The sequence below is a fragment of the Borostomias antarcticus genome (genome assembly GCF_949987555.1).
Source record: "Borostomias antarcticus genome assembly, chromosome: 4".
NCBI classification, from domain to species: domain Eukaryota; kingdom Metazoa; phylum Chordata; class Actinopteri; order Stomiiformes; family Stomiidae; genus Borostomias; species Borostomias antarcticus.
This window is the reverse complement of record NC_140237.1, coordinates 5543780-5562174: the sequence shown is the minus strand read 5'-3', so window position 1 is coordinate 5562174 and position 18395 is coordinate 5543780. Positions and strand designations below refer to the sequence as shown.

Here is an 18395-nt window from a genome sequence, read left to right as displayed (position 1 = left end):
CCGAGACTGGAGCTCCTTCCCCAGACCGGTGTGTTAGTTGACTGTGAGAGCCCAGGTTAGGAGTTAGAGGGGGAATAGAGCCCAGACCCATGTGTTAGTTGACTGTGAGAGCCCAGGTTAGGAGTAAGAGGGGGAATAGAGCCCAGACCCATGTGTTAGTTGACTGTGAGAGCCCAGGTTAGGAGTAAGAGGGGGAATAGAGCCCAGACCCATGTGTTAGTTGACTGTGAGAGCCCAGGTTAGGAGTAAGAGGGGGAATAGAGCTCAGACCCATGTGTTAGTTGACTGTGAGAGCCCAGGTTAGGAGTAAGAGGGGGAATAGAGCCCAGACCGGTGTGTTAGTTGATTGTGAGAGCCCAGGTTAGGAGTAAGAGGGGGAATAGAGCCCAGACCCATGTGTTAGTTGATTGTGAGAGCCCAGGTTAGGAGTAAGAGGGGGAATAGAGCCCAGACCCATGTGTTAGTTGACTGTGAGAGCCCAGGTTAGGAGTAAGAGGGGGAATAGAGCCCAGACCCATGTGTTAGTTGACTGTGAGAGCCCAGGTTAGGAGTAAGAGGGGGAAGAGAGCCAAGACCCATGTGTTAGTTGACTGTGAGAGCCCAGGTTAGGAGTAAGAGGGGGAAGAGAGCCCAGACCCATGTGTTAGTTGACTGTGAGAGCCCAGGTTAGGAGTAAGAGGGGGAATAGAGCCCAGACCCATGTGTTAGTTGATTGTGAGAGCCCAGGTTAGGAGTAAGAGGGGGAATAGAGCCCAGACCCATGTGTTAGTTGATTGTGAGAGCCCAGGTTAGGAGTAAGAGGGGGAATAGAGCCCAGACCCATGTGTTAGTTGATTGTGAGAGCCCAGGTTAGGAGTAAGAGGGGGAATAGAGCCCAGACCCATGTGTTAGTTGATTGTGAGAGCCCAGGTTAGGAGTAAGAGGGGGACTAGAGCCGTGAGCTGCAGGGAGTGCCCTCCTCATGTCCTCTGGAGTTGAGAGGACCCTCCTCAGATAGCTGGCATGCATGGATCCAGGGAGCTACAGTAAGGCTTCATCATACACTCTGTTATCCTTGTTGTTACGTTTTAAGAATGACAGCATTTGTGACGAAGCGGGACTAATGGATTGTGGGTGATGGGGTTTTTCTGTTTTGCTTTGGCCACTGTATCAAACATCAGTAAAAGAACACCAACTTGGCAAAACAGCAAACACAGCTAACCCACAATACATTAGAACTGTTCAATTCACATTCACAGAGAGCCCTGAGCCATGTGGTTACCTGACAACGGGCTCTGGGTGGGAGGGGCCTGTTGTTTCCGAAGCGCCCGTCTGAACTGGGCCACGCCCAGGACCACGTTCCGCAGTTTCATCCACAGGAAGTAGCCCCCTCTGGTGCTGGAAGGCCAGGTGCTCTCCAACACCGCCTGGACAGGAGGGAGGGCAGAGGAGAGAGGAGAGGGGAGGAGAGGAGGGAGGGCAGAGGAGAGAGGAGAGGGGAGGAGAGGAGGGAGGGCAGAGGAGAGAGGAGAGGGGAGGAAGGAGAGAGGAGAGGAGAGGAGGAGGAAGAGAGGTGGGGGGGGAGAAAGGAGAGAGGAGAGGGGAAGAGAGGGGAGGAGAGGAGGGAGGGGAGAGGGGAGAGTGGAGGAGAGGGGAGGAGAGGAATTATGAGAGGAGGAGGAGAGACAAATGATGAGGAAGATGTTAACTTAAAGAGTCAACTTATTGCCAAACACACATCCACAGACAAACACACATCCACAGACAAACACACATCCACAGACAAACACACATCCACAGACAAACACACATCCACAGACAGTTGATATGCCCTCCCAGCCTGCAGGGGAATAAGGGAAGCTGTGTTCAATTATGTTGAGTAGCGGAGCTGCTCCTGTGTGAAGGCTCTTGGTAATTGGCAAGGTGAAATTGGGTTGCCATGCCGGAGATCGATAAGACAGCCCTATGTGCCGTCGCTATGACAACAGAGGCAAACCAAACCAACTTGTCTCTCTGGAGAGGCTCAAGACCAACTTGTCTCTCTGGAGAGGCTCAAGACCAACTTGTCTCTCTGGAGAGGCTCAAGACCAACTTGTCTCTCTGGAGAGGCTCAAGACCAACTTGTCTCTCTGGAGAGGCTCAAGACCAACTTGTCTCTCTGGAGAGGCTCAAGACCAACTTGTCTCTCTGGAGAGGCTCAAGACCAACGTGTCTCTCTGGAGAGGCTCAAGGCTCAAACAGGAGCTCTGCTCCATGAGCACTGCATGTTTCTGGTAGTCTTTTTATCTGGATCGTATGACTTCCTACTTGATTTCATGTTGTTTTGTTGTATCATGTTCCTATTTTGTATGTGTTTTTTTTATTGTAATCAAGGCGGCATTGAAAAAGAGCTTGCTCTCAATTGTCTTCCCTGAATAAATAAAGGTTTCAATTAAATTAAATTTTTTAAATTCAGGACTCCACTGTCAGACTCAATCAATCAATCAATCAATCAAAGCTTTATTTGTATAGCGCATTTCATACCCAGAGGCAACACAATGCGCTTTACAGAGAACAAGGGAGGTGGGCATACGACCCACTCTCTACATATTCCAGAGGGAAGCAAAAAAACAGTAATCACCCGGGGGCCAGATAAGTGAGCTGTAAAAACTCTTCCCTGACCCCTCTCAACAAGGCGATCGAGCAAGCTCCAGGAGTATGTTTGTCTACCGGCTAAGAACATTTATATAGCAATACATTACATTAGATTACGTTTCAGAGTGAGAGAGGCTAAAAGCATCATAGGAGAGAGAACATTCTACGGACATGCTACAACATCCGCAGCAGACTCAGAGTGTGTTTTGTGTGTGTGTTTTCCAGACTGCCCCTCTCTCTGCTATCAGCAGTTTGTGTTCCCCGGCACAGTTGGATGGGCATTATCCTTCCACTGTTTGTCAGTTCATCTCTTTGAGCGTGTGTGCATACTGTACACGTGCACATTAAAAAGGTTGCTCAGAGAAAGATAAAAACCTTGCATGCAAAAACTGTCTAACCCAGCTGCTGCTTCAGACAATGTATGATGGAAGAAGGAAAAAAGCTTTCCTTATTAGCAATCAGTGCCTCAAAACCATTGACTACCAAAATAAATATAAAATAACACCCTCCAAGGTGGCCATATCTGTCAAACAGTGTCATGGAAGCACAGATAGTACAGAACACCAGTGCAACCTTTACCAAGGCCACATTTATTGATAACCATAATAACATCAATGGACTGTTGTTGTTTTTTATGTCAGGTTGCCAGATTGGTGGCGGGTTGCCAGGTTAAAGACTCGCAACTCATCTTGAAGCCTTGTGCAATTACAGAGGCTGGTAATATCCAACATTTCTTATCTGAAAGCAGGTAGCCACAGAGTAAGAGTTGGGCGGCATGGAGCTCAGGGGGTAGAGCGGCCGGCTGGGGGTCACAAGGTCATCAGGGGGTAGAGCGGCCGGCTGGGAGTCACAAGGTCATCAGGGGGTAGAGCGGCCGGCTGGGGGTCACAAGGTCATCAGGGGGTAGAGCGGCCGGCTGGGGGTCACAAGGTCATCAGGGGGTAGAGCGGCCGGCTGGGGGTCACAAGGTCCCCCGTTTGATTTCAGCTTCCTTGAGCAAGACACTGAACCCCAGAACCACTCACCTGTGGCACGTACTAGTACCTAGTACTGTCACCTCAAAGCAAGATCATCTCCGGGCATTTCTGTGCGGACTTTGCATGTTCTCCCTGTGTTCACAAGGGTTTCCCCCATAAAGAACCCAAAATGAAAAACATGCAGAACGCCCTAACGCTGTCCGTCCCTGGTGCAGACGGACAGGAGCGCTTGGTTGGCCCCGGGCGCGTCCCCTGCACTGCCCTGCTGTCTGCTCCCAGCATCATCATTCATCGGTGGATGCTCCAGCCATTTTGTGTGTGTGAGTGTGTTTCGCCGCCTACACTGTGTGATGTGCCGCCTCTCACAATGTGACAGTTGTTGTTGTTTTTTGTTGTTTGTAATATTGTTAATGTAAATATATCAGGAAAAAAACATTTGAAAGGAAGTGACAGTGCGACCTGTATGCATTGCAAAATGCTGCTTCTAGGGTCTTTGCACCCCTAAGAGAGAGAATATTTTGGTATCTACATTATTATCATGATGTAGTCCACCGGTATAGAGCGTGTCAGTGAGGTTCCACCACATTAGCATTGCATGCTCATCTCATGCAGCTCTGGCAACTCACGTAATAGCTTAACATTAGGTATGTGAATGTACCTGCATCACAAATTCATATTATTAAAATGAGTAATGCCTCATCAGTGTGATCCACCGCTCTTGCCAATGCCTTCTCGGGGAATTGGTAGAACCGGTGACAACAACGGTCATCTGAGCAGTGAACGCTGTCAGGAACGAAGCATGACACCATGTTTCTGACGACTAACGCGTTAGCTAGCAAACGCTACACGTACAGTATACATATAAATATAAACACAATATACACACACAACACAAACTAAAACACTAATATTAACAATATTAACACATACAATGACAAAGATTACATTTATGAAGAAGCAAGTTGGAATTCTGAAGCAAGTTTGAAACTGTTTGAGCGAGAGACGAGTATCATGCGCAATAGTTTTGGGATGCGTAATGCTAGTTTTATTCACTCTTACAATAGGCTAATTATGTACACAGTCTTGTACCGTAACCTTTTTTTTGTCCCCCCCCCCCCAAATAATTGCTCCAATATACATGTTTAAACGATTCGTCTGGTGAATAATTAGCTGGGTTCATGACTCAATTCTTGAAATATAAGGATTAAAAAGTCTATTGGAAGTAAGAATGCGATGCTGATGTGGTGGAACTCGCCCCCAAACAAACATGGGGGTCACTGACACGGTCTGTAAGTAGTGGTCAGATCCTGTGGCCTGTCCAGCCCAGGGCAGGTTCCTACCTTGTTGTAGTAGCCGTAGGTGATGGCATTGGGCTGAACTCCGGCCTTCTTCATCTCAAAGAGAACCCTGACAGCCAGGACAGGCTGACCGTACTGACCACACAGCTGCATCAGCACCCTGTAGCACACCTGGGGGGAGAGACCAGCACAGTGTTACCCCTGAGTGAGAGCAGGCTGGGGGGAGAGACCAGCACAGCGTTACCCCTGAGTGTGATGAGCAGGCTGGGGAGAGAGACCAGCAGTGTTACCCCTGAGTGAGAGCAGGCTGGGGGGAGAGACCAGCACAGCGTTACCCCTGAGTGTGATGAGCAGGCTGGGGGGAGAGACCAGCAGAGTGTGAGCAGGCTGGGGGGAGAGACCAGCAGAGTGAGAGCAGGCTCAGAGATCCCCCGAGGCCACAGGCTCGCCATGCAGCTGTTTCTAATTTGCGGAAGACTAGCTGATGGCCTCAAACACCGGGGGGCTGCTTTCACAGAAACACAGACAACAGAAACGCCAGAGGAGAGTGCACTTTGACAGGGCCTTGAGAGGACGCTCTATCCGTGTTGGGGAAACCCTTTCACTCCCCCAAACCGCCAGTGCCGTACCTCGTCGGGGGGCTGCAGCCTCTTGGCCTGCATCTTCCTCAGCACGTCGTAGGCGGTCCGCAGCGCGCGCACCTTGGAGTGGCACACCTTGACGTAGGCGGGCAGGCAGATGAACCACAGGCCGTAGCAGTGGCGCAGCAGGCACCTGGACCACATCTGGGGCACGGACGACGACTTCCTGGCCATCTTCTGGGCCCACTTGATCTCCTGAGGGGGGGAGGTCAAATAGTCAAGAGACAGGGACAAGAGGGCGAGACATGGAAAGCAGGAGTCAACCAAGTTCACCACTGATCCTGGATTTCACTCTCTCCACTCGCAGTACGTCACTTCATAACAGCACGTCTCCACATGGTATTTGGACGAGACACCAACCAGATGACTTGCTGTTAACCAGCATGTTTGTTTATGTACTTCTGTGGAATGGCACTGTTGGGGAAGCTAAATGTAGTTAACTAAGCTATCTAGTTCACATTGGATGAAGTGGAGTAACACTAAGGTGACTCTCTAGAGAAATATAGTTAGTTATACTAAAGCTACATTGGAAAAGTAGCTCACTATATCGAAACGACATGACATTTCAAATCACGTCTAAAGCTGAAATCTGACAAATGACGGCAAGGACAGACCATCCAGGAGTCCAAGGTTAACAGCAACTCTAAAACTAGTTTTACCAATAAGTACCTCTTTTGATTACGTGTGTGTGTGTGTGTGTGTGTGTGTACAGACCTGTTTGGTGCGTCTGAACATGGGCGCAGGGCTGGCAGGGCAGCTCTGGCGGGCAGCCAGGCGAGACGCGGGGGTCCGGAGACCCTCGATGGGGTCAAACAACTCCAGACTCAACACAGGGAAACCATCGTAGCTGTGGGGGAAGGAACAGACACAGCCTCAGTAGGATAAGCAGATTCACCGCCATATGCACTGTATGTTCACTATATGAAATGATGCAGTTTTCACTAGTGGTTACTTTATCAAAAACCTTTTTGTTCATTCGATGCCCTTTTCTTTGGTTTGGCTGGCACACACACACACACACACAATCTGCCACATTACCTGTAGCACAGCGGGTACTCCTCTCCCTCGGGCAGGGGGGGCAGCTCCGGGGGCGTGATGAACACGGTGTGCTCGCTGCGCTGTGATTCGTCGATTTCTATGAGCCTGGTCTCCTCCGGCCTATCACCATCCACCTGGGGGAGAGACCAACACCATTATTCTATTACACAACGTGGAGCCGGTACAGAGACAGTTAAAGACAAGAGGACAATGTCCACGCACAGGTCTTGTTATTCCAGAATAAGAGCTCTCTCCCTCCTCTAACAGAGCCGTGTTAGCCAGGCCTTATTCTAGGAGACGACCACGTCTGCGCCATGACATCACCGAGGCTCAGCTGGTGACCTCATTCTCACTCCGGCGCTCTCTCTCTCTCTCTCTCACCCTTTTCTGTCTCTCTCTGTGCGCTGCAACTTTTAGATGGACGGCAGCTAAGAGCAGGGGGTCTTAAACTCAACAAGTAGAAGAGTCAACACCTATACAGTAACAGTAGTAGTAGTAGTAGTAGTAGTAGTAGTAGTAGTAGTAGTTGTAGTAGTAGTAGTAGTAGTAGCAGTAGCAGTAGCAGTAGTAGCAGTAGTAGTAGCAGTAGTAGTAATACACTGTAGGCTTAGTGGAGTTAGTAAGTATCAAAGCTGCCCAGTGGATGCTGTAGATTCAATCTGAACTAGTCCTTCTCTGCGGGCTGTATTGAAAGTCTGAAATTGAAAGAGTCTATGGACTATATCAGACTGAATAATGAGGTGGGAGTCTTGACTCTTTCAAACCTGCACCATCCCTAATCTGAGCTCACTGAACACAGGGTTTGATGATGTTCCAGAGACGGAGCAGTGAGCTGGAGGGGGAGGGGGGGGGGGGGCCGGCGCCTGGTGGGAAGAGCTTCATCAGCACCACCATCCCACCAGCACCACCACCATCCCACCAGCACCACCACCATCCCACCAGCACCACCACCATCCCACCAGCACCACCACCATCCCACCAGCACCACCACCATCCCACCAGCACAACCACCATCCCACCAGAACAACCACCATCCCACCACCATCCCACCAGCACCACCACCATTCCACCACCACCACCATTCCACCACCATCCCACCACCATCCCACCAGCACAACCACCATCCCACCACCATCCCACCAGCACAACCACAATCCCACCACCATCCCACCAGCACAACCACCATCCCACCACCATCCCACCAGCACAACCACCATCCCACCACCATCCCGCCAGCACAACCACCATCCCACCAGCACAACCACCATCCCACCACCATCCCACCAGCACAACCACCATCCCACCACCATCCCACCAGCATCCCACCAGCACCACCACCATCACCACCACCATCCGACCACCATCCCACCACCATCCCACCAGCACCACCATCACCACCACCATCCGACCACCATCCCACCACCATCCCACCAGCACCACCATCCCACCACCATCACCACCACCATCCCACCACCATCCCACCACCATCCCACCAGCACAACCACAATCCCACCACCATCCCACCAGCACAACCACCATCCCACCACCATCCCACCAGCACAACCACCATCCCACCACCATCCCGCCAGCACAACCACCATCCCACCAGCACAACCACCATCCCACCACCATCCCACCAGCACAACCACCATCCCACCACCATCCCACCAGCATCCCACCAGCACCACCACCATCACCACCACCATCCGACCACCATCCCACCACCATCCCACCAGCACCACCATCACCACCACCATCCGACCACCATCCCACCACCATCCCACCAGCACCACCATCCCACCACCATCACCACCACCATCCCACCACCATCCCACCACCATCCCACCAGCACCACCATCCCACCACCATCCCACCAGCACAACTACATAACATTTACATTACATTAGTCATTTAGCAGACGCTTTTATCCAAAGCGACTAACAATAATTGCATTTAACGTAGGAAGAGCCAATGTACTACTACTTGCCAGAACTCACAAGTGCATCTTCTCTCTAAAACAAGTGACTAAGAGCATAATCTAGTGCTGAAGGCAAAGTGCAAGAATAGCAATCTAAAATACAGTGCAATATAATATAATACAATAAAATACAATAAGTGCTTAGGCGGGAGGATTGTTGTAGTACTTCTTGAAGCGATGAGTTTTGAGCCTGCGACGAAAGATGGGCAGCGACTCTGCTGTCCTGACATCAGTGGGCAGTTCATTCCACCACTGCGGGGCCAGGACAGAGAAGAGCCGTGACTGTGTCGATCGACCGCAGGAGCCTCAGAGTGACGGGGCAACCAGTCGCCCTGAGGTAGCAGAGCGTAGCGGTCGGGAGGGGGTGTAGAGTTTTAAACCTGATGCGAGCCGCTACAGGGAGCCAGTGTAGGGAATGGAGGAGGGAAGTTGTGTGGGAGAATTTACCACCAATCCCACCACCATCCCACCAGCACAACCACCATCCTACCACCATCCCACCACCATAACCACCATCCCACCACCAGCACAACCACCATCCCACCACCATCCCACCAGCACAACCACCATCCCACCACCATCCCACCACCATCCCACCAGCACAACCACCATCCCACCAGCACAACCACCATCCCACCAGCACAACCACCATCCCACCACCATCCCACCAGCACCACCACCATCACAACCACCATCCCACCACCATCCCACCAGCACCACCACCATCAGCAGCAGCCTGGCACGTCTAATGACAAACTGGCACAAATGGGCAGAAATAAAATGCAACAAATGCATCACTTTTTAATTGGGAGGCAATATCTAACTCAAAATACATCTAAGAAAATAACGCAGAAACAAAACCACTGAAACTTACAATCGTCTTTTAAGAATAAAAAGAACTAGGAAGTGCCTTGCTATGGAAACGCAAACATACTGTGACTGCGTTTACTTCTCTCTCTCACTACACTTCCTAAACCTCCCAAAATTACTAATGTCCCTGATTCTGACTAGAAAAGTTCTTGTTTTTTCCCCTCATTTGTTGCAGTGCATGACATCTCTGTGCACTGCAACACGGCAATAAAAGTCAGCAATAAAAATAACCTTGTGAAAACAGTACAGGACAATAACTACAGCATTAGCCCAGAGTGCTTTTTCTGGGCACAATACAAAGCTGTCCATTCTTTGATGAACTGGCTTCATGTGACCAGGATTTTCTATGGAAAACACATTTGGTGTGAAGAAACGGACAGTTGTCCAAATACACAATGAAAAGTCTACAATATATAGCTAGTCCCCTGCTTGCGACGCTCGCAATTCAAAGTGCTGTTGTGTTCTTTGGCTTGAGCTCTGAGTGAGTCCTTGATGATGTCTGGGCCTGGCCTGCTGACAGGTAGAGCTCCACTCTCCACCCCAATGCAGTCAAATGGGAGAGATACATCATAACTTTAGTGTGACAGAGGTGAAGAGAGATGGCGTGTGTGAGAGATAAGAGATAGAAGAGCGGAGGAGAGACTCAAAAATAAAATGAGAACATTCTACCACACCGTTTACAGTAAGCTGCAGAAAAGTGAGAATTTATGGACTCCAACAACAGATTGATCAGTTGAATTGTTTGTTCAACCAGTGTTTGTTCAACCAGTGTTTTGACTGGTTTGTGGGAGCTTGGGGCTGAGTATGACCAAGCTTTTCCTAAGCACAGTACTCTGCAAGGCACTGGAGACCAGAGGAAAACCTGCGTTAGCTGGATAACAAGATGTTCACCGGTGCTTCTGCCAGCCTTTACTAACAACTACTACTGTGCTAAAAGGCCTGTCGGGACACATTCAAGATGTTTCAGAATCATATAGATCTTTATTTATTTATTTATTTGATATTTTTAAGGCATTTCTGCTTTTTTTTATTAGGATAGGACAATGTAGGTGACAGACAGGAAAGGTGGGAGAGAGAGAGGGGAAGACATGCAGTAAAGGGTGTGGGCTGGATTCGAACCCGAACCCCAACTGCGTCCCGATCTTCTCGGCCGATTCCAATGTTCTGGTTCCAATGTTGCCGCGCCCTCATTGGCTGTCCCAATGTTGGCCGCAGAGCGCCATTGGCTGTTCTAATGGTTCCAATGTTTGCTCGGCCAATCGGCGCGTCTGGTCCCGCCTTTAAGTGAGCTCCTCGCGCGCTGGCGCTGCATTCGAACGGCGAAAGCAAAGACGACGAGATGGGACACCGGGGACGGATTTACAGTTGGGAGACGGACGGAGACACATTTTGAGAGACACGACATCGTTGGCGTGGAAAACTCAGTCTCAATTAATTATTTTCTGATGAAATAGTAGGCCACAGTAGCCTAACCTACAGCGACCGCACTGTCGATCGTTATTTTGCCGCATGTTGACTAACAGTATCAGCTACAGTGAGGCATACAGTGAGGCTCGGTGGCCGATAATGCTGGCGACGTTACAACGCCAAAAGTCGCCGATGAGCTAAGAAAGGCATCAATGAATTATTTTTGGTGAAAGGGTAGGCTACAGTAATCTACAGTAGGCTACAGTAATCTACAGTAGGCTACAGTAATCTACAGTGAGCGCACGGTCGATCCAACTCTAGTTGGCTGTAACGCTACAGTGAGCTAGTCTACAGCAGTGTTTGGGACTCTGGGACTCGTTCCTAGTTCAGTCAGAATAAAACGTGAAGCTTTTTAAAATAAAATAAGAAATCATTTTTACTTTCTTTCATACAGTTACTTCATAGCTATGGCTAGTTGGTGAAAGTGCTGGTGTCTTGGTTTGGTTTAGTAGTAGTAGTAGTAGAGCCCTGTTTTCTGTAAAGGAGTGTCTGGGGGGGTGGTAGAGCCCTGTTTTCTGTGAAGGTGTGTCTGGGGGGAGGGGGTGGTAGAGCCCTGTTTTCTGTAGAGACAGTAAAAGAAAAATCAACCGTAGGCCTAGCTGTTGTATATTAACTCTCTGTCTTTTTCCTTTTTTGTAAAGAATGGATTTCAATCCAACGTTTCGATGGCAGCGTAACGGGGATCTGACCTTGAGGCCCTCTGAAGCTGCCGTCACCATAGGCAAGCTGCCCCGCTCGTCTGCTTTCAAGGTCCTGACTGCCAAGGAGGTCAGACAGAAGGCCATTGAGAGGGTAGTTACAAAAGGTGGTGATCCCCAGGACCAGCGGCTGGTGGACAGTGAGAGTGCCCTCCAGTTCGGCAAGTACCAGGGGCGATCCTTGAAGTGGCTGCTCTCCAATGACACTGGCTACCTTGTCATGATCTTGTCATTCCACCGTCGGGAGAGAGAGCGCGACCAAAGCCACTCCTCAGATGGACAACAAGGACCTTCTGGACAGCTACGCCTCTCTCTTCCCCGAGGTGGATGCCTTGGTGGTCAGGCAGCGACTGCAGCGTGAGCAGGGGGCCAGTGCTGGGCCCATATCTGCAGACCTGGAGGAGCAGCAGGTTGTGGGCTTTGGGCGCTACAAGGGGTCCCTCTTTGGGGACTTATACAGGGACAGGAACAAGGAAGTCATGAGGTAAAGTCAGCTCTGTTCAATCCTCAGAATATCATGTGTGGATTGAATATGATCCTGCATGTTTGCATGCTGTTTGTCACATATTGTAATGTCCCTTGTATCTATACAGCTACTTGGCGTGGCTTAGGGGGACGGATGTGACGCCTGGGTCACAGGTAGCAGCGCTGAAGACCTTTGTCCTCCGTATGGATGAGCAGCTGAGCCGTACTCCAGGTAATTATGATTGATATTATTATAAAATTATTCATAATGTACGTAGCTTTTTGTAAATGCTATATTTGAATGACATGCAGCCCTTTCTATTGTAACAGCTGAGGGTCGCTCTGAGGTCCCCACTACCACTCCCACCAGCTCCCAGCCCTCTGCCAGCGCTACCCAGCCACGCACTACCTCCCAGCCCTCTGCCAGCGCTACCCAGCAATGCACTACCTCCCAGGCCAGCGCTACCCTGCCACGCACTACCTCCCAGCCCTCTGCCAGCGCTACCCAGCCACGCACTACCTCCCAGGCCAGCGCTACCCAGCCACGCACTACCTCCCAGCCCTCTGCCAGCGCTACCCAGCCACGCACTACCTCCCAGACCAGCGCTACCCAGCCACGCACTACCTCCCAGCCCTCTGCCAGCGCTACCCAGCCACGCACTACCTCCCAGCCCTTTGCCAGCGCTACCCAGCCACGCACTACCTCCCAGCCCTCTGCCAGTGCTACCCAGCCACGCACTACCTCCCAGACCAGCGCTACCCAGCCACGCACTACCTCCCAGCCCTCTGCCAGTGCTACCCAGCCACGCACTACCTCCCAGGCCAGCGCTACCCAGCCACGCACTACCTCCCGGGCCAGCGCTACCCAGCCACGCACTACCTCCCGGGCCAGCGCTACCCAGCCACCAGTGCCAGTCTCCTCCCTGCGTGGCCTGTTGGTTGGGAAAGGTTGCAGTGTACAGAACATTCAAAGGGCTGTGAAAAGGACACTTACCCCCGCTGCAATCCAACCATGTAAGCATACATTTGATTCAGATTTTAAATGTATGAGTTTTAAAATGATCTACATTGTAGGTGTGTGTATTTGTGTGTGTATGAGTGTATAAAAGTGTCCCATAATCTTTTGCAGCTCTCCCACCTGTGGAGACGGCGGGTTTCACCCCCTACCATCCAGCCTTGTAAGAATACATTTGATTCAGATTTTACATTTGTGAGTTTTAAAATGATCTACATTGTAGATGTGTGTTTTTGACCACAAATACAGTAGTTTGGAGAAATGTGTGTGTGTGTGTGTCCTCTCCTCACCTCTCTGTCTCTTTGCAGCAACTCAGTCAGGTCCAACTACATTAGTGGCAGTTGAGATCACTGATGAAGAGCTGATGGAGGAGTGCTCATTCTGGTCTGATCTCCCAGATGTAGTCGGTATGTCAATGTGTATATTTGTCTTTATCGCTCTAAAGAGTATCATGAATATATGAATAGAGGTTTTGTTTACTCCTCTTTCTGTCATTGCAAACAGGTTATTCTGTAAGTGACATGGTAAGTGGAATCATGTGGTAGTTGTACGTTGTAGTTGTAGAAATGTCACTGCTTTACTCCTGCTCTGCATGGTAGTGTATGGTGCTCTCTCTCCATCACTGGTATAATCACTAGCTATAGCTCATATTGTCTTCTCATCTAGCCAATCATATTAACACTCTGAGAAACACTCATCTTTGTGTGGCTTCCACTATTTGCTTTGCTATTTGGCTGCAATCATTTCAATTCAACTCTTTGCACACTGCATTGTAGTAATAACTTAATGCAATTCATTACCAAATTAAAGTATTGTGTTAAAGTTAAACTCTTGTGCAATATTATGGTAGATTAACCTTTGTTTTATTAACTGTGTAGCTCCAGCTCCAGCTCCAACAACCTTGTTGTTGGCTGACAGGCCTGTTGCTCAGCCAGAGGTCATCACTGAGCCAGAGGTAATCAATCATTCTTATTGTTATTATTATCTTTATTATTATTATTAATAATAATAATTTGTAATAACCTAATGTCTTTCACAGGTTGTTCCTCCAACCGCCACCACCCTGCCAGCTCCTCCATCCCTAGCCTTGGACAGACTGAGAATCAGGCCACAGCCTCCGCCTGTCACTCACAAAGAGGTAATCAAACACGCACGCACGCACGCACGCACGCACACACACACACACACACACACACACACACACACACACACACACACACACACACACACACACACACACACACACACACACACACACACACACACACACACACACACACACACACAGAGCTGAACCTAATGTGTTCTCTCTTTCACAGGTTCTTCTGCCTGATGGGTGGATTAAAACCCTCCCTAAAGAGCAGCACCAGTGGGTGAGCAAGGCGCTCTTCAAAGCCGATGCCAGTGGGAAAGCGGTCATCAAGAGCGACCTGACCCTCTGGTATCACCCCCCTCCGCTGCCCAACATCTTCCACCAACCTCCGGCTTCCCCAGATGGGTTCTTCCTCCGCCCGCTCTGCCTGTGGATGCCGTACCGCTTGTGGGCCTACAAGTTTGTGTGCACCCAGCCAGACTGCAAGAACCATGCCCTAAAGTCCTGCAGTCGGCCGTGCAAGGAGCATGCACTCACAAGCTGTGGCCTTTATAAAGTTGTGCGCAAGGTCCTGGACATGGAAGGGTGGTACTTCCTGGCTACGGAGTACCTGGAGTGCCGCCGCTGTACCAAGAAGTACACTTCCTGGTCCCTCGACACCCTGGATCAGCTGGAGCCCGGACGCAGGAGCCTGTTTCCAGCTGTTCTTACCTACCAGTGAGTGGACACACAGCTTTTCACTTATGTACTATGCAAAATAGATTATTTAAAAAAGCCCTGCTGATTCAAGTTATCCTATAACTAATGATTGTCTTATCTGCCCATCTCTCCATCAGTCTGGCCTGTGACATAAAGGTGGTGAAGCTGATGAGGGAGAGGACTCTGGGGAACAGCACCACCCGGCTGTACAACCAGATCAGGGAGCAGCACAGCGAGCGCTGGATGGCCCAGACCATCCTCTACCTCAGCACCTGCAAGAAGTTTGCTGTCCCGGGTGCTGCGGTGAGAACCGTCCTGCCTCCGATTCCCATGATCCCTGGGCCCTCACCCCGTTGGCTGCTGACCGTCTGCGCTGCTGATTTGGTGCCCAGGATGGAGGAGATGAAGGCCCGGATCACCTCCGTGTATGGGTCCATCTTGAAGATGGACTCCACAAAGAAGGTAACAATGAATGGCAGAATGAAAACATGAATTGTATCCCTGTGAAATATAGATATATTAATGTCATCCCTATGTTATACATCTGTTTGTTGTTAGGTGACCAAGAAGCTGGCGGGCAAGCTCCAGGGGAGGGCAGCCTGGGCCACCAACGTGGCCAACGAGCTGGGGCAGGTGCTCATAACGGTCCTGACAGAGGCGGAGGGAGTGGACCTGCTCCCCATGACAGCAGGCCTGCAGCAGCGCTACCAGGACGCGGGGGTCCCACCTCCCGTGCTGCTGTATGTGGACCGGGACTGCTGCTCTGCCCATGGCCCGGGCAAAGCGGCAGCCATGTTCAGCCAGTGGGACAAGCTTGCGGTCCGGCTGGACATCTGGCACTTCACCTGCCGGCTGGCTGGGGGAGTGACCACGAACTGCCATCCTCTCTACGGCTTGTTTCTGAGCCGCATATCAGGCTGCATATTCGAGTGGTGCAGAGAGGATGTAGACCTGCTGATGGCGGCCAAGCGCGCGCTACTGGAGGCTTCCTCCCTGGGACCCATCAGCGACGCCCAGGTGGCCAACAGCATCTCCAAGAAGGAGCTGGCCAGGCACTGTCGCCGCCGCACTCGTGGGGTGCAGGAGACCGAGCGGCGTCTGAAGGAGCTGTTCAGGGACTTCTGGAGCTCCACCGACACCCTGGGCGTTCCGTTCCTGGACCACCGGAAGATTGAGGTCATCTGGGACAGCCAGCGGCGTCACCTGGAGTGCATCCAGGATCCCCCCGGCGTGCAGATGTACACCCAGACAGGCAGTGAGAAGAAGGGAGGGCGCCTGTGTTCCGCTGCTCCCGGGGGTCGTCGTCACTGGAGTCCTTTCACCTCCACCTGAACCGGTTCATTCCAGGTATATACTCAGACATTTAAACAGATGTTGTTAAGCTCATGTTCACTTAACCAGTGGCTGGACGTTGGGTGAGAGTTTATTACTACAAAAAAATCTTGTTTCATTTTTTAAAGGAACTCGCCTGAGGGGGGGCCACTACCATGCCTTCCTCCTGGAGGGGCTCACAAGGTGGAATGAGGACCGGGCTGTGATAGCTGTGGAGGGGCACTACGGACCATCCATCCACAGCTATGACGGCCGCCTGAAACAGGCCATCAACTCCCTCACTGAAGAGTGGTTGGCTTGTAAGATAGCTGAGGACTTCACGCACCCTGTTCCATACACTGGTATGCACTCTCTCTCAGGTTCTTACACAGAACACACAAACACACACACACACACCAGTAAGTAAACCCTTTCTGTACTTTGTTTCAGGTGAGCTCATCGGACTGGACTACCTCCTCTCCCAGATTGGAGAAGAACCAGAAGAGCTCACCAGGGACCCAGAGGTGCCTGATGGAGTGAGGGAGGAGGACTTTGAGTTGGAGGACGACGAGGGGATCGATCTGGGCAACGAGGAGGATGTAGATCCTACCATTGTCCTGGAAGACCTCCTGCCTCCTCTACCCAGGGCACCTCCCTCTCAGCCCGGTCCAGCGCCTCCCTCACAGCCCGGTCCAGCGAGGGACAACCCAGCCGAGCAGGAGGGTGCTGCGGCGCCAGAGGATGACAATGTAAGATTTACTGTAGATCACACTAGACATGCAGGGAAATGCACAGTGACTCAGCACCCCCCTTTCACTGCATGTTTTACCCTGTATTACTGTACATGTGCCAAATAAAACTACATTGAACCTTGAAAAAAATTGAATTTGGTTTTTAATAATCATCTTGTTGATTTCCTTTTCTTCTCAGGACTTCCTGGGACCAGATGGAGCGCCGGGGTACCAGCATGTGGTCCGCCTGGGACACGCACTGCTCAGTCTGAGGGACCAGGCGTGGATCTCCAGGCAGAAGGTGCTGGAGATCATAGCTCTCTGGGCAAAGCTGACCCCGGATGACAAGAAGGCGGTGACCTACCCTGAGAGGTTCCGGGACCGACTAGTGAAGGGGCGCTTCTGGACTAGTCGCTCAAAGACGGCTGTCACTCCAGGAGTGGACAGTCTGAAGCGGTATGTAGAGAGAGCTGTATTTTGTCAGTCACACACTTTATAACACTCATTTGTTTACTTCTTTACTCAATAGCAGCCATTTGTTTACTTATTTGCCAGTGGTACAGTACGTACTTATAATAAACCAAAACTATTCAAACTATGTTATTAATATATATTTAATAAATTGGTGTACTGAATGTTATTGCTCTGTTTGTGCAGGCACAACAAAAAACAGAGGAACCAGGAGCGGGCCATCCTGGACCCAACGCCATGGAGACCCAGTGTGGAGGTACCTGCTGCTGACGCCCCCGCCCACTTACCACCAGCTGATAGTGGAGTGCGTCAGCAGCAGCATACAGAAACTTTCTTCACTGTGCCAGAGGACAGGAGTGGAGAGGCTCCCCAAAGGGGCAGGGTTTCAATACACCGGTCCACCTCTGACCCTGCCCCGCTCCTTCACACCACCCCTCTGCCTCCTGCTACGGCCCTCCCTGCCCCACTCCCTCACACCACCCCTCTGCCTCATGCTACGGCCCTCCCTGCCCCACTCCCTCACACCACCCCTCTGCCTCCTGCTACGGCCCTCCCTGTGCCCCCGGTTCCTCCAGGTCCCCAGCTCCCCAAGACCACAGCCTGGAGGAAGAAGAAAATGGAGGAGGCCCAGGCCACCCAGGTCAGGCCGCACAAGGCCTATGACACATACAGGTGCAAAAAGTGTGGGTTGCCTAAAACAAAGGAAACGGGGCACAGCCGTTTTAAGAACATCACATTCTGTGCTCAGACGTCTGGGGGGAAGACGGTCGAACAGTGGCTGGAGGAGATGAAGATTAATTATATTGTATATATGTTATTATTGTGAATATCTGTTTTTATTAAAATGTTTCTTTTTTTAACTTGTGTGTTGATTTTCAATTCATTCATAGAATAGATAGTTCATTTGCCAGCTATAACTAGCCGGTGGAAATGTCTTGGTATTGAATGGAAACCTTTATTTAGTCAGGGGAGTCAATTGAGAGCCACCCACAAGCAATTTGGGGTTCAGCGTCTTGCTAAGGACACTTGG

At 50.8% G+C, this 18395-nt stretch overlaps 1 protein-coding gene and 2 long non-coding RNA genes across 3 annotated transcripts in view; 2 read left to right on the top strand and 1 right to left on the bottom strand.

Annotated features, from left to right (window-relative positions):
• Positions 1-18395, bottom strand: part of LOC311307928 (C-myc promoter-binding protein-like) — a 115032-nt gene that overhangs the window by 47081 nt on the left and 49556 nt on the right. Inside the window, 5 exon segments of the mRNA XM_084436824.1 lie at positions 1262-1406; positions 4931-5059; positions 5518-5724; positions 6244-6376; positions 6568-6701. Of these exon segments, the coding sequence (XP_084292950.1) occupies positions 1262-1406; positions 4931-5059; positions 5518-5724; positions 6244-6376; positions 6568-6701 (748 nt within the window).
• On the top strand, positions 11923-12496 carry LOC311307930. The gene is made up of 3 exons (XR_014630399.1): positions 11923-12064; positions 12174-12277; positions 12376-12496. It is a non-coding gene; the product is annotated as an uncharacterized lncRNA (long non-coding RNA).
• Positions 13384-14539, top strand: LOC311307929. Its single transcript, XR_014630398.1, has 5 exons — positions 13384-13467; positions 13565-13584; positions 13951-14015; positions 14100-14198; positions 14380-14539. It is a non-coding gene; the product is annotated as an uncharacterized lncRNA (long non-coding RNA).